This window comes from Petromyzon marinus, chromosome 4 (assembly GCF_048934315.1).
Source record: "Petromyzon marinus isolate PM22_M1 ecotype Great Lakes invasive population chromosome 4, UKy_Petmar_22M1.pri1.0, whole genome shotgun sequence".
NCBI classification, from domain to species: Eukaryota; Metazoa; Chordata; class Hyperoartia; order Petromyzontiformes; family Petromyzontidae; genus Petromyzon; species Petromyzon marinus.
The window spans coordinates 12,826,540-12,848,871 of NC_133670.1; the positions used below are offsets into that span (position 1 = coordinate 12,826,540).

The following is a 22,332-nucleotide window of genomic DNA, read 5'->3' on the forward strand; positions in this document are numbered from 1 at the left end:
CGTGAAACGGAATGCGTCCGATCTCGTCAGATCTCAGAAGCCAAGCGGGGTTGAGCCCACGTGGCTATAGAGCTCGCATGATGGGTGCCCGCCGTGCATAACAAGTGCTGTAGGCCCGCGGGGCTAAGTGGGGGGGGGGGGGGCAGCAGAGGGTAATGCAGCCAAACCCAATGTTATACTGTACTTCTATACCCCCGCCTTCACCCACACACGGACGAACCAGCGTGGCGGGGTTACCGTCAAATAATCCACACGACCCACACACACGGCGTGGAGCGGACGCCCCTGACAAGGTCACTTCAACGGTGGGGGGGGGGGGGGGCATTACCCCCCTTGGATCCACCACTGCCCGCATGTGCAGCGCCTATCATGGGCGTTGGAGAGAATGGGCGATTGTTGGCCACAGGGAGCGAGATCATCCTCACATTGCGCGTCCACGTATAGCCGTAGAGTTGTTGTTGCTCGCAGCTAATGCTGTGAGCAGATGGAATTGCGCAAAGCGAGAAAATGTGGACAGCTGCGAGGCCGCCTTTGTCTCCCCGTCGCGGAATCTTACTCAGGTCGCCGGGTCCACGGCGATGTGAACGCCGGAAAAGAGGAGAGTGAACAGTCTGGGGGCAGAGGCGATTACCCTAACCCCTAACCAACTTGCCAAGCAGCCTCCAGTACTAGGCATAACCAACAAGGATCTATTACTAACCGCGAACCCTAACCAACCAACCCCTCCCAACCGCATGTCACACGCATCATCATTATCCACATACACAAATAAACAGACATACACTCAGGGTATGGACTTTTTTTACCGGGTAAAGCTACACAGCGCTCTTTTTCAGAAGCGATCTGGCACACAAATGATCGCTCAATGAAGTGGCTTACATCAGCCAAATACTCTCAACGCACGTTGCTTAATGTGCAGGGGAAAACCCCGATGAACAATCCACACACACACAGAAAATCCACACGACCACGGAGAGAACTTGCAAATTCCAAATTCAGAGGCGACAGGGTCGGGATTGAACCCACGATCGCCTGCACACAACCAGCAGCCACTCACACGTCAACACAGACACTCAACACAGACACCCCGTTTAGACTCCGCACACTGCGGGGCTGTTGGCGAGCACCTATTAAGACCGGCAGAGCGTGCGAGGTGGTGTTACCATACCGACGCCCGGCAGCCTTAGTTTCCCCAGTGTTTGATATTGGTCGCCGCTACTGGATGCGAGCGGGAATGGAACTCGGGCAGCCGTGTTTTTTCAAGCGCAGCGTGCGAACCACGGCGCCATCGTTTTCCGCAACAGACAGAGCGCACACGACGAACACAAGGCAAAGATCCCCCGAATAGCCTTAACAGACTGCTGGGGCAAGTGCTATTGGCGAGCACTTCGGAAGGCCCGCACGGGTGGCCAGCACCACGCTTGGCCGCCTATGTCTCCCCTGTGGTGATGCTTACCACACACCGCACCAGATACTCATTTGAGGCTGAGTCGACCTGGGGGAGACCCAGGACCGGTTCAGATAATCGTCACCGGTGTTGGCCGTGAGCGGGAATCAAACCCGGGCCTCCAGGTTCGCAGCGCGCTGACCGCTACACTACCGCTCCCACTTAGCACACACACGCACACGTAGACACATACACACGGACGCACACAACAACAACCGCCATTCGCCACTAAGTGGCGGTGACGTCACCACGACGCGTTTGCCAGGCTATGTGCACGTTGAGGCCACGTGAAGTGTCGAACGCCCGCTGGCAGGAGGTCACGGGGCAGACCCAGGTGCCACGGGTCGACTGACTGAGATGACTGGCTGATGCACCACCTGTGCCCCCTACTGTGCCAACTTGCTGTGCTTTAGCCACCTGGCGCTCCGCTCGTTGTTGTGAGCATCGCTCCTCCGCCCTCCGTTGTTGTTGGAGGGCGACTGCCTACAACTGCCCAGTAGCGTCCTTGACGAGCCTCCTCCACAGAGGCCGACCTTGACACCGCTCGTACCAGTCATCGGCAAGTTCACTTAGCTCCACGTCCTCCTGTACCACATCACTCCATCTCTTCTCTAGCCCGTGCCGCGCCCATTTAGCCCCCTCTATCCAGCCGAACAAAAGCTGTTTAGGCATGCGGTGACTGGGCATGCGGGCTACATGACCGAGCCAACGCAGCCTTGCCGGCCAGAGGAGCTCATCAATTGGGACTTTGTCCAGATCTTTCAAGGATTTGTGAGCTCCTCACACAATCCAGCCTGGTTAAACCCAGGATGGATCGTAGGCAGACCAGCCTAAATGTTTACAACCGGCGAAGATGTTCCATTGGTGGGGTCCATGTTTCGCAAGCGTAGAGAAGTTAGGAAATGACCGTGGCCGAGACGACCTGAAGTTTTGTGCGGAGCGACAGACCAGGTAGCTTCCACACAGCGTTACGCAACTGAAGAAAAGATAATGCCGCTCGACTGATTCGGAGTGAGACCTCTGCTGTCCAACCGGAACCGGTCATGAGCACACTGCCCAGGTATGGGAAACTCTCCACTCTCTCCACAACTGCCCCATCACCAATTGGGAGTTGTGGGGGTGGAGTGACCGATGGTACAAAATACCCAGGCAGGTGCTTAGTTTTGGTGGGGCTGATGGTAAGGCCCCACCTCTTAGTGGCACGTACCAGGTTCAGCGGCAGCATCTCCAACTCCTAATCTGAGTGAGCGGCAATTACCAGATCATTGGCATACATAACGTGGTTGACCAATAGGGAGCCATCCATTAACGGCACCCGGCCATCGATCAGCCTCCTAATTGTGTCTGTACCAGATGGAAATTCCTCCGGTAAAGCCATCAAAGGCTTCACGAACTACGTGGTCGAAAAAGATGTTAAATAATGTGGAAGCCAGAGGACATTCCTGTCGCACCCCAAGGTCATACGGAATGGCTCTGACTCCCAGCCACGTAGTTTTACCCAGGCCCGCTCACCATCATGAAGGTCCTTAATGATCGTGAGCAGAGGGTCAGGGACTCCGAAAGCACAAAGAATAACCAAGAGCCCAGATGTACTGATGGTATTATAGGCCTTGACCAGGTCAATAAAGCAGAGATGTAGGTCTTGTTGGAATTCCCTACACCTCTGCTGTAGCAGACGGACAGAAAATATAGCATCTGTGGAGGACCGCCCTTTCCTGAAACCACAATGGGGCTCCGCAAGCCTCTCCTCAGCGTGCCTGGCAAGGCAATGTTGAATATTCCTTGCTAGGATCTTTCCCGGCACACTGAGGAGTGAGATGCCCAATGTAGTTGTTAGAGTCTGTGCGGTGCCCCTTCTTAAAGAGGGGGACCACCAGGGCATCCTTCCAATCCTGCGGAACTCGTCGAGTGATCCAGACTGTTGTTATGATGTCATGTAGGGCAGTCTGTGCACAAATGCCACCCTCCCTCAGCATTTAGCTTGGGAGATCATCTCTGCCCGGTGCCTTTCCTGGTCTCAGACTCTGGATCACCTTTAGTACTTCCTCAGCAGATGGCACCTCAGCCAGTCGATCACAGGGAGTGACTCCTTCTAATATTTGAGACACCGCAGCCTCAGCAGGGTCATCCCCACTTTGTCCCACGATGTTTTCCATGCCGAAGGATTTCCCCTCCCCCTGGACTTCACAGAAATGCTCAGCAAATCTGCAAACCTGTTGCTGGGGGTCTGAGATGAATCATTGCTTTCCCCCCAATGATGGTAATAGGCGTGGCGCTGCAGGTTACTTTTTTATGGAGTTAAATAGTGATTTGTGATCGTGGGCCATTTAGGCAGACTCCATCTCCTCAGCACCCCGCGACCACCACCCATCTTTGCAGCGCCTCACAGCTCTCCGAACCTCCGAGCGACGGCTGCGGTAAGCCTCCTCATTCTCTGACGTGGGATGCTGTAGATGATGAGAGTGGGCTTTTCGCTTTTTCTTAGCCAGCCTGAACACCTCCTCTGTCAGCCAGGGTCTCTGGGGAGGTCTCGACCGTGTTCCCAAAGCAGCCATTACAGCTGCATGAGTCACAGTCCTAAACCTCGCCCATTTCCCCTCGACATCTAGAGGAGTGGGGGACGATGCCAACCCCAGCCACAAGCGATGATTAAATTCTCGCTTGCAACTTTCATCAGCTAGCTGAGATCAGGCCACCTTGGGTTTGAATGCGGTCCTGGGTGTACACCCACCACCGAAGTGGAAGAATGGCAAGTCGAGAGTCAGTGGACAGATCAGCTCCACGGTAGGTCCTGGTGTCAAGGACATGGGCCCGCATCCGCTGTTCCGTCACTACGTAGTCCAGCAGATGTTCTTGAATGGACCCGGCATGCATGCATGATGTTGTGTAGATGCGCTGATGCCGGAACAGCGTGTTGGTAATTACAAGCCCATGGACTTCACAAAAATCTAGCAGCCTCTTACCATTGTTATTGAGCTGATCTGGCCCATGCCTTCCAATCGCTCCAGACCAGGTGCCAGTATCATTACCAATTCGGGCATTGAAGTCGCCCAACAGGATGACTCTATCCTGAGGGGCCACTTTAGCTAGCACCTGTGGCAGATCATAGAAGCCATCTGACTCATTGGCCTTGCCTGCATCCCTCCACGGATGTTCCTCTTCAGTGGGGGCGTAAGTAACCACGACCACCACTCCTCGCCTCTGGTTGATGGGAAGGCGAGCCCAAAGTAGTCTGGGGCTTACCCTTTCACACACCTCACCGCCACGTTCCCACGCCTCCTTCATTCTTTTGTTCAGAAAAAGATCCACTCCATGTTTTTTGGTAGTCTCCTGTCCCGAGTAGAGGACTGTCCACCCCTCATGGTGGCAGGAGCCAGAGCCGGTCCACCGGACCTCCTGAATACCACAGAGATCCAGGCGGTACAAGTCCAGCTCCCGACAGAGGAGTGGCAGCCTCTCCTTCGCAGTGAGCGTTCGAACATTCCACGTGGCCATCCATCGTGGCTTTTTGTTGTTTCTGGAGGAGCCCCGAGGGTAAAGATTCAATCTACTGGCTCCGCCAAATGGGGTTTGGCCAAGAGACGTCAGAGACGCCTGTCCCCCCAGGGCCTCCGGCAAAAGCTTATTAACTAGATATATTTTATATTCTTGGTTCTTTCGGTAAAGTCACGTAGAAGGGAAACAATAAAATAATAAAAATATAAACAATAAAATTCTCACGACGTTTCGACTGCAACACAAGCAATCATCATCAGGTGTGAAAACCACAACAAGAAAATTTAACATTTTGTTGTTGTGGTTTTTGAAATTTTCTTGTTGTGGGTTTCACACCTGATGATGATTGCTTGTGTTGCAGTCGAAACGTCGTTTCCCTTCTACGTGACTTTACCGAAAGAACCAAGAATATGAATCCCTGCAGTCACGAAAGCTTTAAATCTAAATTTAGATATATTTTACGTCGTTTTGTGGTAATTAATTGAAGGTGGAGGGGTTACCAGCCCCTCGCACCCATCCAGAGCCCCCGTTTAGCCGCTGTGATGGTTACAAACGCCATGAGGGGAATGGTTAATCTAAATTTGCCCTCCCCCCCACGGCACTGCCCACCACAGCGTTGCCGTCCGGCACCACGGGGTTGTTTTTCTCGACACACACACACGTAGACACACACGCACGTAGACACACACGCACGTAGACACACACGTAGACACACACACGTAGACACACACACACGTAGACACACACACACGTAGACACACACACGTAGACACACACACACGTAGACACACACACACGTAGACACACACAAGCACGTAGACACACACGCACGTAGACACACACACACACACGTAGACACACACACACGTAGACACACACACACGTAGACACACACACGTAGACACACACACGCACGTAGACACACACGCACGTAGACACACACGCACGTAGACACACACGCACACCTCTGCTGCTACCGCTGCTGCAGCGGTAGCAGCGGCAGCAGCAGAGGCCACACAGCTCGCCCCGGCAACAACACACGGGGCTGCAGTTCACGGTCGCTCAGGGTCATTATCGCTATTTAATAATAATAATTATTGTTGTCGGGGAGGTCTCGAGGTGGCCACGGAGAAGGGGAACTGGGGGGGGTGGCAACGGAAGCGCTCACTCCGCCGGCCCTCCTCCTGCGCCGCCCGTGGCTTTTGTGCCGCGTCGCGTTCTCAAGCTAATGAATCGTTCTCAAGCTAATGAATCGCAATCTCGGCGCGCAGATCGCATCTCTTGCTCGCAGTTTCCATGGCTGCCCGTGGCGGGCAGTGTGGGAACGAGCGGTGCGCGCGCGCGCGAGAGAGTTTTACTGCCGCCGCAAAGCGTGAGATAGAATCTGCCTCATCCTAAGTGGTTATACAAGAGGAGGAATGGGCCGGTCGGGTGGGGTGGTGGTGGTGGTGGTAGGGGACAGGGGGTATGATGAGGGGGGTGATGAGAGGAGGAGAAGGAGGGAGTTGAGGGGGGGGGCGATGGAGGAGCGAGGGTTGTTGTTGTTTTTGTTTCTCTTCAACGCGCTCGCACACTGCACGAGGACTGCATGAAATGAGGAGTTGGAGGAGTGGGGGGGGGGTCACTTCTTTCTCTCTTACCCCCCCCCCCATCTCACTCAATACGATGGCACAATGGAGATATGGGAGGGCAAGATGAGAGAAAGGGGGGGGGGGGGTGGGGAGAGAGAATGCAAGGAGGGTAGTGGAGAGGGGAGAACAGTAGAGAGAGATACGCGAGGATACGACGAGATGAGAGACGGGAGGAATAGAAAACCGGACAGCCGGGACAAGTCGGGAGGGATGAGATTGTAGGGAGGGTGTCACCTTTGGAAGCAGAAGAAGAAGATGCGAGAGGCAAGGAAATGTGAAGGAAGGAGAGTGAAATGAGATACGTAAAAAAATGCAAACAAAAGGAGAGAAGGGGAGGAGAGAGAGAGAGGTAGAGGCGGTTAAAGAGCGAACGAGAGGAGAACGAGACGGGATGAGACAGGAGCGAGACGGAGAGCGAGCGGGGAGAGAGCCGAGCCAGGGAGATCAGCCACACGCGGCCTCCGCATACAAAGTTACAAACGCGACAATTCACGCCGACGTTGCATTCGCCGCGCTCATGAAAAGCTCTTTGTACACAAGCGTCTCTTTGCTGCTCCGCGTCTGCTGTATTCCGGAACGGTTCGGCCGCCGCATCCAATGAGTCATCCCTTCTTGGGAAAATGACAGCACTGATAAGTAGAGAGATGCATTTGCGCTGGTGGGGGGGGGGGGGTCTGGGGGTGTGGGGGTGCAATGATGGTTGTTGTTGGTGGTGGGGGGGTGGAATCATACTGAGTTGAGAACGGTGGGTAGACGGGATGACGGGTGGGTGGGTGGGGGGGTCTTGGGGCAAAAGGTAGCTAGCTAGTGTAGGGGTTAGAGGTGGTGGGGGGGGGGTGTGGAGCCGAGGGCGCGAGGGGGGACAAGGCGGAGGAGGATGTCAGACCAGAGCCAGCAAGTGACGTTAAAGATCATCTCTAATGAGAGGGGCCTTTTGTTCTTTGTGCCACGGACGCTGTCTGCATCATTCTCCCGGGGTGATCGAGCTGCCGCCTTCACACGCGGGGCCTTGTTTGGGGCGGCACAGGGGGGCCCTTGAAGGCAGGCGGGCCCCACCGAGTTCTTCAGGAGGGTGCTGCATTTCCGACGTTTGACCACAATTCGTGTGTCGATAGTTTTTTTTGCACGGCCGAGGGCCCAGCCAAAGATACCCGGAGAGGCCACGCGACACGCGGCGTGAACGCTCACACTTGCACGTGGCGGCTTTTGGACGTGCGTCCTTTTTTCCGTTAATATGACTTTATTCGACAAATCCAGGCTTGGGAAAGTGCATGGATGATAGATGAACAGGACTCCTTCAGATCTGATCCCACGTAAGTAACACCGGGTATTGACGTACACGCGACAGACAGGACTGTCAGGAAGCCGCTTGCCAGACTTCTGCACGCGCAGCCACTGCCCTAAAGGGGGTGGGGGGGGGGGCTTTGCCTCAACGCGCTCTCACGTTTGGCGTCCCTTTGCGGTCCACCAACCCCGGCCCCAAAGGTCCCTCGATCATAGGCGTGCCTCTCCCGCGTCACGGCGCGGTGCGGGTAACCACGAATGAATGTTTGTCGAGAAGTGCTTCGATCAAATAAATAAATATATTAGGCAATGATTAAAAACACACACGCATGCGGAGTTTATGTTCATAATACACTGCGCTGCACAGATAAACATCGCCCGTATTGAAGTGGCCGGAGCTGTTTCAGGGCCAATGCAGCAAAATTGAGGCTGCGTGAAGGCATCGCCTTATGTTTCCTCTCTTTGAATTCCACCATGTACAATTATCCGGGTTACAGTGTCGTGCCAGTGCTGTTAGCACTGATGCCTGTCCAGGGGGCTTCGTTTATTTATTCGCCCTCGGAGATTAGATTGCGCGCAAAATGCTATGTCGCAGAGCGACTCCCAGCGCGCTACTTTTGCTCGTTAGAGAAGATAATTTAGTACATGGTGATACTGCAATCGCCATCTCATCATCATCATCATCATCGGCATCATCATCATCATCATCCTCTACATCCAGCGCTTTGAAGTCGGAGATGACGGCTCACGAGCAGATCACGATGCCTGTGAGAAACGGACCGGCAAGGGCAGCGAGGTGCACCGAGTAGATAGCGACGCAGGATGCTGACATTTTTGTATGCATTTTTGAGCGTTATCTCCTTGTCTTTTTGTGGAGGTTTTGTTTGGGCCCTTCGGGTACCTTTGTAGGCAAAATACTCAAAGATGCAATGCAGGATCCCACAGAAAGGATCCTGGAGACTCATTGAGGCTCTGTGGATATAATAATCATAATGATAAATAATCTATGCCTCGAGTTTCCTGGCTGGCTGCTGGCTGGGCTCCTCTCTACCCCGACAATAACTCTGTTGTTAGTGGCTGCGGGCCATTGCCACTGAAGCTAGCTGGGTAACTGGCTAAACGGCATTTTTTTTCAGTGTAACAAATAAACATTGAATTGGATTGAAAATGGCGGAAGTTTTTTGGAAAATATAATAATAGATCGCGACACTAAGAGGTGGGAGTAACAAACACAGACGACTAACACGGGCCATTTGAAATTGCTCTAACGTTTACATTTGTGCTGTTGTTAACGTCATTCTTTCGCCAAAGTATTACTTAAATCTTAGACAATATGTATGTAAAAAAACCTCACGATACATATTGTCTTGCCATTTTATGATTACATAAAAATATGACTTTAGGTGCTACGAGTACAGGAGGATTTTCAGCAGAGAAGTAAGTGAAACTCAGCTTTACGTAATGAAATTGACAGCTGTCTCCTATTTTCCAATGCAGAGCGACGCGTTCTCTGCGCGGTATATCCATAACAGCCTAGCGTCTGAGAAGAGGGTTTCCCTTTTTTTCTGGCAACAAAACAGGTGTTAAGATATTAGAACATCAAACTGAAACCTTTTAACAAGGGATCATGTCTGCATTAACCACAATACTTGTGGTCAGAATGCAAACAAAAAACATACTCTGATAATATATGCATTGTCTTTGAAACTGATTGGTCCACACCACAGACAGCTTTCTTTTGAGCCTCGTCTCAAAACGGAGTTAGACCTGACCAGGACGGTGTTAGACCAGAGGACGCCAAAAGGCGACGCCAACAGGCGTCCTCTGGTCTAAATAGGGGTAATGTATCATCGCGAGTGAATTCTGGTGAAGTAAGTGGAGTTGAACGGAGGGGAGGAGGTGGGGAGGGAAAGAGCAAAGGCAGTGATATAATGTCGAGTTGAGCCATGGGTTCCGGCCTGAACTTGCGTTCTCTTTTGGTCTCTGCTGATGCCACTTCTTCTTGCTGCTCGCCATATCTTAGGCACTTTGACTCGTGGTACTATTTGTGTTCACCGTCACGTGCGGTGTTACGGCTACGGCCGTCAAGAGGAGCGCTAGTTTATCAACAACCACGTTTGAAAGAGTGACGTTGACTGTCTATGCCCGCACTGAACAAGGAAGCACATTTAGAATAATGGTTCTACTTCTTCCTCTTACAAACAGTGTGCATCTGTGTGTGTCTTAAAATCGCAAAGGTTAAGTAGGTCATATGTGAATCGAAATGTCACGCGTGACTTACAGCGCAGGGCCTACGACATATTTCGTTGACTCAGAGCTGCGAGTTGCAAAAATTTGAACTCTAATCAAGTTAGGCCAGTCCTGGCTTATGGGTAAAATGCCGAGTTGACCGATATCCCAGTGCAACCCAACCCTGCACATCATCGGCACGCGGTGATTCCTCTGATGAGCAGCTTTCGTCTTGGAACAGATCGATCCTCCTCTGCCCCCGCCCCCCAAACTGTGACTCCGTGTTCCGCCACGACTTAGCTTCTAATTTAAAGTTATCGTGGTTGTTAGTTACCACCATGTTTCATTTTTTTACGCCTGTTTGAAAACAAGTTTCATTAAACGCTTCGTATAAATAATGTGTTCTTATGCCCTTGAATTTGACGTTACTGCTCCATGAGCGGCGTGATAATTTATTTCAATTGGTGTTGCTCTTAGGTCTCGTTTTCCCGTTTGAGTATCGCTCCGTTGCATAACCCGCCATAAAGGATAACGGCGCGCGATTCGGAGCTTAAATTCTGCGGCCGCTCCAACCGATGTGACCGGCGCGTCGCGACGCGCCCCGCTCAATCGCCCGCTCGTCCGGCAACGTCTGCGCGCCCAGGCTACAGGGAGACGGCGTTCGCGTACGCGCTGGCGGCGGCGGGCGTGATGCACGCCGTGGCGAGCGCCTGCAGCCTGGGCAAGCTCAAGACGTGCGGCTGCGACGAGAAGCTCAAGGGCGACGAGGAGGCGTTCCGCGTCAAACTGATCAAGCTGAAGATGCAGATGCTCAGCCAGGGGAAGGCGGCCGCCAACGGCGTTCTGCCGCACGTGCCGGCCGACGCGCCTGGCTCGCCCGACACCTGGGAGTGGGGCGGCTGCAGCCACGACCTCGAGTTCGGGGAGAAGTTCTCGCGCGACTTTCTGGACTCGCGCGAGACGTCCCGCGACATCCACGCACGCACCCGCCTGCACAACAACCGCGTCGGACGGCGGGTAACTATTCCGCCGCTGCTGCTGCTGCTGCTGTCGCCGCTGCTGCTGCAGACACCGAGGGACGAATGTTTGGATGCACGTTGAGCTTCTTTTGCACCGTACCTTAGGCAACCGCGCTAATCGGACGCGCGGGGGGTGGGAGGGGGGGAACAAACTAAACCCAAAAAGCAGTTCTAAAGAAATGAGTTTTCGATCTAGACGATTTAAAAGCGCATAATTCAGGTGCGGCTTCCTAACATCGGAAGGAAGAGCATTCCGGACGGCCGCGGAAGCGCATCAGAAAGCGTGCGATGCCGTAACCGTCTAATTGTTCGATGACTTGCCAAAAGCCGCTGCGAGGATGACCGGAGTTTGCGTGAATCAGAGCGGACCTTTGTCTGCGACGAGGCAACGCGAAAAGCAGCTGTTTGACCGATGCCATTCGTTCGCCGCCCGGCCGCTGTGTGCCCACTGATCACTCACTCCTCCGTCACTCTGTCACAGTTGCTAACCACGATAATCATTCTCGTGAACTCGCACCCCTTGATACCTCCACCAATGTCAAGGACTTGGAGTTTTCCAGATTGGCTCAAACGGCGTTTTCCTTCATTCCTTGTGCTGCTCCGCGTTCCTATAACCCCTGCTATTCGGAGTGATCTCTGTTGCTGGCTGCTTTAGCGTGACAGTGGTGTTAACTGCGATGCAAGAGAGAAGGCATTTGCCTCAGCCGGGGCAGATGGCACCGCAGTTTGGCGGATGCCACGCCGCCGATTCCGCACACCTCCCTCCTCGGTGAAGGCTGCGACGCGGTCAAGAGCCGCGGCGGGCACTTCCGCAGTTTCGCCCACATCAAGGCCAATACTCGGCCCCCGACTGTGAATTTCAAGCCGCGGCTACTAATGATAATGATAATAATAAGAATACGCATCAACAACAGAGATTTGCATCGCGCCGCGACGTGGCCAGTCTGAGACAGCTGCATAGGGAGCTCGTTAGATGGGAGCGTACGAGTGTCGTGGGTGTCATCAGGTAGAAGGAGGTCGCAACGAGTGGGTCCCGTGCCCAGGGTGGAGGAGGGCAGGTTGCCGAGAAAGGCACTGGAGTGGTACCCAGGGGTCACTGACCAAGGGGGAGGCCGAGAGCAGCGCGACTGTAAGGGTGATGAGACTCTTAAGAGTGGTCCTTAAGAGGCAACTGTGCAACAGTAGAGGGAATCTAACAGTAGGAAGGCTGCAATGGCAAGATGGAGCGGCATCGATTTCGGTGGCTGTGATTAAATTTTGACCTTCATTGTGGTGAAAACGTTCGGCTCGCAATTGGAAGCCTCGCGATTGGAGTTAAAATGCCGTTTGGGGTGGGCTTAGCCTTCCATCCCTGTAACGGAAGTATGTGTCCGTGTGTGTGCCTCAAGTGAGTACCTGGTGCGGTGTGTAACCCCACACCCTCATGTGTGGTGCCAGCCTTCATAGGCGCTCGCAAACAGCACTTGCCCCAACAGAATGTTATAAGGCTCGACGGGGGATCTTTGTCTTTGTTTGTCTCGCCATCTCTAAATGACACTGGTGGAGTCGGGTTTTCCCAGGTGCAGGCTGGGGGATGTGGGGTTGGCCAACCCTATTCCCCAAGTTTCATCTGCGCCCTCAGAGCTCCTGGGCCTGGCGGATGAACCTGACATCCGCACCGGTGCTGGCTTCCTCTCCCGGTCTCCGTCTGCATCTCTCTCTCTCTCTCGTCTCCTGTCTCTCTGGCAGTCTCTCTGCCTCTCTGTCTCTATGTCTCTGTATCTCGCGGTCCGTTTCTCTCTGTCGCTCTGTTTCTCTCAATCAATGTCTCTCTATCGTCGTTTATTGCATGCGTTTGTCACTATGCGTGTCCTTGTCTCCATGAATGTATCTCTTTATCCACGTTCATCTCTCTGTGTCTTCCTGTGTCTGTCTTTGTCTATGTATCCCTACGTTTGTCGACGCTTCTCTATGTGTGTCTGTCTATCTGTCTCATTCTCTCCATGTTTTTCCTGTCTCTCTGTGTTCTTCTTGTGTCTGCCTCCCAATGTTTACCTTATTGCTCTCTGCCACACTTGGTCTTCATATATCCCTGTGTCTCCCTCTCTCTCTCTCTGCGTCTACACAGCTCCCTGTGTCTCCCTCTGTCTCTGTGTCTCTCATTTAGCCAAGTGAACTGGGCTGGCATCAATAAAGAGATGAAATTTCCCGAAACAAAACAAGTGGCCTTTTTTACAAACAAACTGCTGTGCACAGCACGTAATGGGGCCCTTCGGATAACAGCAATAACAATAGCGCTATTCCGTAAACCGTGTGGAAATGTATTTCACATCTAACGAAGGGACAACACAAACAGGTGAACCAGCGCTTCGTGACAAACATTCTCCAACACAAACAAACAAAAATCAGTGAGAAGGTAAAGGCGCAGCCCTTCAACTGCTCGCTCGCGGCTACTGTTGGCGGAAGGGCCTCTGCTAGATGGAGCCTGTGGTGAACCCACTCACTCTACTGCTACTGGGCGGACAGAGGCTTGAGAGATTTAAGAAAATACGCCCATCGTTTCAACTGCCGCGCCGGTGACCTCTGTCCAGTGTGCTAACCGTTCACCCCGCGGTGCTGCACTGAAACCTATGACTCATAAGCAGAGGACAAGTTATTTAAATAGCGAGTTATTGAAGTAACACGCTCCGTAGGATGAAGACGTGCACATTACGGCCGGCGGTCCACGAAAGTCACAAGTCACTAGCGTTTCACGCCTCTATCACACCGCCGGGGCGGTGGCCACTCTCTTTCGGCAGCCACGACTGATCTTGGTGGTGAAAAAATTCCACGTTGCCACGGCGAGGGCAAAACAGATGCAGTTGCAGCGAAATGAAAGCGGCCGCGCAAATTCGCCATCGATCGTGGTAGACGCGCTCGCGCGCTCGTCAAGTTGCATCTGCCAGGACGCGCGCTCATTAACGAGCTCTCATTCTCGGCCGAACGTGAAAGGAAACGCGGCGCTTCTCAGAATTTGTGGCTCTGCCATGCGATTACGCGCCGCGAGAGGGGCGCCGGACTTTGCCTTAAACGCTCGGGGTATTTTTGTTGCAATTACGTTCACAATTTACGTTCGCGCGCTGTGCGTGCGCGTGTTCGCCGTGCGTTTGTGTGATGTTGTTTTTGTTGTTCTTTGCCGCCGATAATTATCGGAGTCAATGAGCACGAAAACACGTGATTGTGTCGAGTATCGGGGTCTGCAATGTCAACGGGGGGGGGGGGGGGGGGGCAGTTTCGGTGCAGCGGCTTGCTCACTGCCCTGCGAACCAAGCTACCCGAGTTCGATTATTCCCGGCCATGGTTGACGTCAGTGGCGAGTGATATCAGAATCGTAGATCTTTCTTTGGACCGGAGGGAATCCGATGAGCTACGAAGCTCTTCTTCAGAGACATTGAGTATGGGCGGGTCAGCAAGTGACAACCACAAATAATACAAAAACCGACAGGAGTGTAAAATAGAGAAGAAGAGTAAACATGTCACTAAAGATAAATGAATGGATTAATCAATTTATCAAGCTTGGGCAAGGCAGGAAAAACAACAAAACAGTCCTCGACTATACTGAGATAGAAATGTGAGCCGGTCCTGTCCCCACGTCCACCACCTCCTCCACCACCAACCTGCACTCGCCAACGTGGTGAAGTATAAACCAAACCAACACGGTCATAGGTGGGGGGCGGCGGGGGGTATCATCCAGCAGTGGATAGGCAAAGAGCTGACGATAATTATGATTGTTAGATATTAGGCAATCCAAGCAGAATGGTGTAAACCTGGTGTTGCAATAAGGAGCTGCAGGTCACGTGTATATCCGTCATGCATACACGTGGACTGTAATACTTGCTGGCTTATTTATCCAGGAAATCCGCACTGAGCCTCAATACTAATATCCGTGAGGGTCCAGCATTGGGATGTTTGGCAAATCCCATTTTAAAAAATCCGTTAATATTCAATTATAAAAATGCCATGACCGAGTGTTGCCCTCACCTGGAGGGGAACTGGAGTACTCGGGGAACAACCTCGCACGAACATGAGGTGGCAATCCCGGAAACTCCAATACAGATGGATTCAAGCATTCATTGCTGTACTGCCATCTCCTGACCACCTCGCATACAACATTGAACAAGGCACCTGTGGTAGTGCTTGCCTGTAGGCCTATAATACATGGCTTTGGAAGCAGGGTAGGCGGATAATGTCATCATGAGCTCTGAGACTCTTAACATATTGGGCTGCGATGCGGACAGGAAAAGCCAGTCAGGCAAATTGGTTCGCGATATTTTTTTTTTAATGCATCGCCTTCCAGTGCTGCGCTGTTGTAAACACGTATCGCCCTGATCTCAAGTGGCCGCAATGACCACTTCAGACGCCACTTGAAAGACCACTTGAAACATCCTGAAAGTGGGCCTTGAGACGAAATGCAACATTCCTTGATTCCAAAAAATTACCTCAAAGGTTAAACTGCCATACATTCTAAAATTAGAACCCTATTGAAGATGACGCTCGAGACTCAGTGCAGCTTTTGGCTACTTGACGCAAAAAAAATAGAAATACACAACTCCTTAAAAAAAAAAAAATATCCAAACATCTCAGAGCAGGACCCCCCTGACAGCGAGGATTGAGACTCGGCGAGGCTCCTCCTGGATGGAGGACGTTCTTATGATTATTGTTTGGTTGTGGCGGTGGTGGTGGAGGTGGTTGGGTCTCGCCGCGTGTAGCTGCTCCACGCAGTGCCATCTCGGCCCCCCGAGGGAGCTGCGCTCAGCCCGGCGCGCCCTTCCCTTTCCGTCAGCCGTTTACGCAACCGGGCGCCTGATCCCCCGCCTCTCGCCCCCTCCCCCCCACGGCCCACCAAACCGGGCTCCTGATCCCCCGCCTCTCGCCCCCTCCCCCCCACGGCCCACCAAACCGGGCTCCTGATCCCCCGCCTCTCGCCCCCTCCCCCCCACGGCCCACCAAACCGGGCTCCTGATCCCCCGCCTCTCGCTCCCCTCCCCCCACGGCCCACCAAACCGGGCTCCTGATCCCCCGCCTCTCGCCCCCTCCCCCCCACGGCCCACCAAACCGGGCTCCTGATCCCCCCCCTCTCGCCCCCCTCCCCCCCACGGCCCACCAAACCGGGCTCCTGATCCCCCGCCTCTCGCCCCCTCCCCCCCACGGCCCACCAAACCGGGCTCCTGATCCCCCGCCTCTCGCTCCCCTCCCCCCCACGGCCCACCAAACCGGGCTCCTGATCCCCCGCCTCTCGCCCCCTCCCCCCCACGGCCCACCAAACCAGGCTCCTGATCCCCCGTCTCTCGCCCCCCTCCCCCAACCAGACGCCTGCTCCCCCGTTTCCCCCTCCCCCCCCGCTACATGCAACATCAGCAACATTGCGGTTTCGGCATGGAGAGGAGAGAGAGAGGGGGGTCAGGGGGAGCTCAGCTGGGCGAGAAGGCAGCAGGGGCTGGGAAGGTTTGGGTTATGGAGGGGTTTGGCATAGCTATAGGATTAGACAGCTTGTAGCGTTATGGTGACACTACAGTCATACCCCGCTCTGTCTCCTCCTTTAACGTCATTTCGCACATACTTGATCACAAGGCCATAGCCATTGAGTCAACATTGGGGGGGACCAAATCTTCCAGGGGGTCTGGGGGTGTGTGTATGTCCCCCCCCCCCCCCCAGAAAAAAATCTAAATTTGAAAACGAATTTTCTGCCATTTCCTGCCTAAAATATAAAAAAAAATCACTAACACATAGAATGGACTTTTTATTTATTTTTAACAAAAATGTATAATAGTGTATTGTATTACATTTCTGTTTTTCCTTTTTTTACCTTTTTTGTTTCATTGTATAGATTAGGGATTAATAAAGTACAACCATAACCACAATGAAATAAACATGAATCTATTTTATAGCAATATATTGGGGGGGGGGGGGGAATTTTGAGCATATTTGAATATTTGGGGGGGATGTGTATAATTACGGCCTTGCTTGATCATTTTATTAACACCACTAGCTGATACACAAAGCCTCAGCCCACACGTCGTTGACAGCATCATCCGTATAGATGAGAGAGATAGGCAGAAGATATAAATATTGTATGGGGTAAAAGTTGTGGTTAGGCATAGGCAAGGAGTGGATTAGGGAGTATATGCGCTCAAGCTAGTTAACCCGATTTGATTATTGGTAGGCTCGGGGCTATAGCTAGGTGAGGTTCGTATTTGGGTTATACGGGATATAGGGGTATCGTGCATGGGATGGTAGTAATGTTCGGGCTGGGCGCTATAGGGGTAACGTGTATGGGTCTGTGGTAATGTTAGAGCTATAGGGGTGCTGGGGAGAGGTTGTGGGAGACACGCGCCGCGCTGTGCCCACGCGGGTCCCCCCTCGCCATGGGTGTGGAACCGCGCACAAAGGAGAATTACTTTCACCACGAGCGACGAGCAGCTATGCGCCGTGAGCTGCGGTTTGGCTGCAGGTGCCGCGTCGCCCAGGCGTGCCGTGACACAAGCTGCGCCCAGTTCGTCTCGCTTGACACGGCCACTTGGAGAGCGCAGCCAGCAAGACGCTGAGCCAGTTTTTTTTTGGTTAAGGATCCGAGGGTTCGATTCGCACTGAGGCCAGGGGGGTAACGATGCAACACATTCATTACATCTGGGAGAGAAAATCATTCAAGCAATTGATTAACGATTTTCCTTTCCATTAAGCGACTAGTCGGATAACACAAAAGGACTTGGGAAGCACGTCTCACTTCGCGTGCCGCTGGTCGGGAGTTGATGGGTTGACGTTGGTGACGTCATTGGTATAATCAGCAACGTCATAATGCACGTGGCTTGTAGGGGGTTTCCATCCTTCGGGAGGTAGGATGTGGGGAGACCCCCGAATATTTAAATGGACGCGAGTAGTCGACCAAGAAACTAAATAGGCAATTAGAATTATTGCTTGATGAATCAACTCAATCGACTATACCGATCTGAAGTCGCCCCTATGTAAGAAGAAAATAATCAATTTTGCACGAGCCAATATTCCTTTGCAATATGAATACACATCTATGGTTTTGTATGGGTAAATGAGGATACCTTAACAAGTAATCCGACAGAGGTCTGTGCCACCAGGTAAAAAAAAACATGAAACCAACTGTTTTACTCCATCAGCCTACTGATGGAGCGTTTCGAGCTGTCTGGGTCTCATCAGCAAGGTGTGCTCTGTCAAAATAAGTGCCGCTCTGCTTGGTTTTCAGGTGTTCTGTGAATGTTGCTGGTACTGTACTGAAATTCACAATACAGTACAGTATATATACAGTGAGGGAAAAAGTATTTGATCCCCTGCTGATTTTGTACGTTTGCCCACTGACAAAGAAATTATCAGTCTATAATTTTAATGGTAGGTTTATTTGAACAGTGAAAGACAGAATAACAACAAAATCCAGAAAACCGCATGTCAAAAATGTTATAAATTGATTTGCATTGTAATGAGGGAAATAAGAATTTGACCCCTCTGCAAAACATGACTTAGTACTTGGTAGCAAAACCCTTATTGGCAATCACAGAGGTCAGACGTTTCTTGTAGTTGGCCACCAGGTTTGCACACATCTCAGGAGGGATTTTGTCCCACTCCTCTTTGCAGATCTTCTCCAAGTCATTAAGGTTTTTCGAGGCTGACGTTTGGCAACTCGAACCTTCAGCTCCCTCCACAGATTTTCTATGGGATTAAGGTCTGGAGACTGGCTAGGCCACTCCAGGACCTTAATGTGCTTCTTCTTGAGCCACTCCTTTGTTGCCTTGGCCGTGTGTTTTGGGTCATTGTCATGCTGGAATACCCATCCACGACCTATTTCCAATGCCCTGGCTGAGGGAAGGAGGTTCTCACCCAATATTTGACGGTACATGGCCCCATCCATCGTCCCTTTGATGCGGTGAAGTTGTCCTGTCCCCTTACCAGAAAAACACCCCCAAAGCATAATGTTTCCACCTCCTTGTTTGACGGTGGGGATGGTGTTCTTGGGGTCATAGGCAGCATTCCTCCTCCTCCAAACACGGCGAGTTAAGTTGATGCCAAAGAGCTCCATTTTGGTCTCATCTGACCACAACACTTTCACCCAGTTGTCCTCTGAATCATTCAGATGTTCATTGACAAACTTCAGACGGGCATTTATACGTGCTTTCTTGAGCAGGAAGACCTTGCGGGCGCTGCAGGATTTCAGTCCTTCACGGCGTAGTGTATTACCAATTGTTTTCTTGGTGACTATGGTCCCAGCTGCCTTGAGATCATTGACAAGATCAACCCGTATAGTTCTGGGCTGATTCCTCACCGTTCTCATGATCATTGCAACTCCACGAGGTGAGATCTTGCATGGAGCCCCAGGCCGAGGGAGATTGGCAGTTCTTTTGTGTTTCTTCCATTTGCGAATAATCGCACCAACTGTTGTCACCTTCTCACCAAGCTGCTTGGTAATGGTCTTGTAGCCCATTCCAGCCTTTTGTAGGTCTACAATCTTGTCTCTGTCATCCTTGGAGAGCTCTTTGGTCTTGGCCATGGTGGAGAGTTTGGAATCTGATTGATTGATTGCTTCTGTGGACAGGTGCCTTTTATACAGGTAACAAGCTGAGATTAGGAGCACTCCCTTTAAGAGTGTGCTCCTAATCTCAGCTCGTTGGCTGTATAAAAGACACCTGGGAGCCAGAAATCTTTCTGATTGAGAGGGGGTCAAATACTTATTTCCCTCATTAAAATGCAAATCAATTTATAAAATTTTTGACATGCGTTTTTCTGGCTTTTTTTGTTGTTATTCTGTCTCTCACTGTTCAAATAAACCTACCATTAAAATTATAGACTGATCATTTCTTTGTCAGTGGGCAAACGTACAAAATCAGCAGGGGATCAAATCCTTTTTTCCCTCACTGTAGACAGTATACCCTGTGAGTGAAAGTATTTGTGTTAATGTTGTCATGAAATGGATCATCGCGCGCCATTGATGTGGTGTATGTCACCTCGTGACTGGTATTGTATATTGGGTTACAAGTGTCAATCAAAGCCCGGGGACTTTAAAGAGCCAAGTGAAAGTTGAGTGGCTAGCAGTGGCCTGCAGCTTATTCTACTTCATAACACGCCTGTCTTGTGACATCAACGGTCACATGTTCCAACTCTCACCCGATGCGTTTGCGGATTGCACTTCGTTTCGTTCTGCGTGACGTTTCGCCCCACGTGCTGCATTGAGCATCTTCAGAATCTATGATTACCAGTACATATATACTGCGCGCTGTATACTGTGTGCATGGCTCATTTCAGTTTCTGAATAGGAATGCATACACGTGGTTTATTCCACACGCTTTGCGCCACGTACTGGAATCAGCGTGTGCTATGAAGGAGGAACATTGCCAGAAACGTATGTTATATACTTTTTATTTTAAGGCCACGGTGTTATTGCTGAATGTTTTCTGCGGTTATTTTGTGTTTCTTGCGAATTCGAGTGCTAGGAAAATGACACGTAGCTATCAAGGCAACATACGTTTGCAAACAGGATTTGCAAATTGGTCCTTGCTTACTCTGGTCTTTGTGTCTCTAAGTTTTGGGGAAACCGTTTGGTCCGTGTAGCCGGGTTACAATCTAGCGAGTTCCCAGTAGCTACACAATTTCATACGACAGGCAAGTTCGTATTGGACCGTCTTCATGAGATTTATAGTGACCGTCCCCCTGTGACAAGGCGGCCCGAGCTAATGCATGAACGAGTTCATTATTAATCTTAGACACCGTTAAATAAATCCAAATCCAAATTAATTAGCTGAATACTCACATTTTTGTACAAGATATAATTACGTTAGTGTGTTTTGTCAGTAACGTTGATAATGCACATACAGCTGATCGCTCGCTTTACAAATGTCCCACGTCTGTCTTTGTAGAGTCGTTACAGCCTATTAGGATATGCATGTGGATTTGCACAATCCCAGTTCACAAAGTGATGCATTTGGACGTTGAATAGCTATATACCAAATATACCGTCTCATCTAATTCGAATCTACTCACTATCTATCGAAAGCTCCAGTCAACATTCTCCACCCATTAGGGGTCACACGTTTATCTACTGCTGCGCTCATGCTCTGAAGCTCTGATCCAAACCCAGTCTTCTGTGCTGTGGACTCCCTGCCTCCTGTTCAAGCCTAGGCTCAGTGCTTTCCTCTTGTTTCCTTTGACATACATCCTCACTGTTTAAGCATTGCATCTTGAGACATGGTAGTATTCAGGCGCCATGTAAATCCGCAGTGTATTGTACACGTATGTCCTAGTGAGTTTTTGGCATGGGCAGGGAGTGGCTCATATCTGTTGAGCAAGGCTAGAACCAGATTAAGCTATCGGGCGATAAGGGCTGAGATTATATACAAAGAATAAATAAACACGGGTCTCTCTCACCATGTAAAAAAATAAATAAAATTACCCAACATTTCAGCTCATTGGCGAATGAGCTTTTTGAACCACCGTTTTTTTTTTCCTCAGAGGAATTTGCTCAAGCAGACCGCACTGTTGATGATACTCATAAAGTCGAAACCGAACGACCGAATGAATATACATATTAATGAGTATACTCATCGCCAAATCCTCAACATGTTCGTCAGTTACACTGTGTGGCCTTAAAAGTCGAAGTATAAATTAGGTGGCATTTCGGGCATTGGCGCTTCTTCATAGCAGATAAAAACATTGAGGCCATAACCAGGTGAGATGTCCTTAAGACAGACCTATTCCTTCTCAGGTCTGGAGTATGATGATTAGAGATGATGATTCATCCACCAGCGCTGGTTACCATTGAACACAACAAAACTATTTAGCCTGGAGTTCCCGATTGGAGCGATACACAAATGTGGTGCAATCGGATCGGATTGGATTATTGTGTGATCTGTCGTGAGATTTGCCCACTCTCTCTCTCTCTGCTTTGGAATCGCACTCCACGAGAGAGAAGTTAATCGGTCTATTGAGGACTGGCTCGGATACACTGTTTAGTGTTTAGCACGGGACCGAAAGAAACGTAGAGCGTCAGGGCTGACCCTGTCCTATGAGCCCATTCTATTCTTGCTTATTACGGCAAATTTGTTCGGGAGCTTAAATGCCGATGTCAAGGTCTGCTGGCCACGACGATAGGGCCGTTCTAAGACCTCGTCTGAACGGTCCCATGAGTGAAAGCATTCAACCCTCTGGATTTTTTTTGGGTGGGGGAGGTGATGGTGAGGGTGGGGTGCAAAGCGAA

At 51.2% G+C, this 22,332-nt stretch overlaps 1 protein-coding gene across 1 annotated transcript in view; it reads left to right on the top strand.

Moving 5' to 3' along the window:
• Positions 1-22,332, top strand: part of WNT10A (Wnt family member 10A) — a 47,428-nt gene that overhangs the window by 17,447 nt on the left and 7,649 nt on the right. The window contains exon 3 of the mRNA XM_032946172.2: positions 10,730-11,103. Coding sequence (XP_032802063.1) covers positions 10,730-11,103 — 374 coding nt within the window. The remainder of the gene's footprint in view (positions 1-10,729; positions 11,104-22,332) is intronic.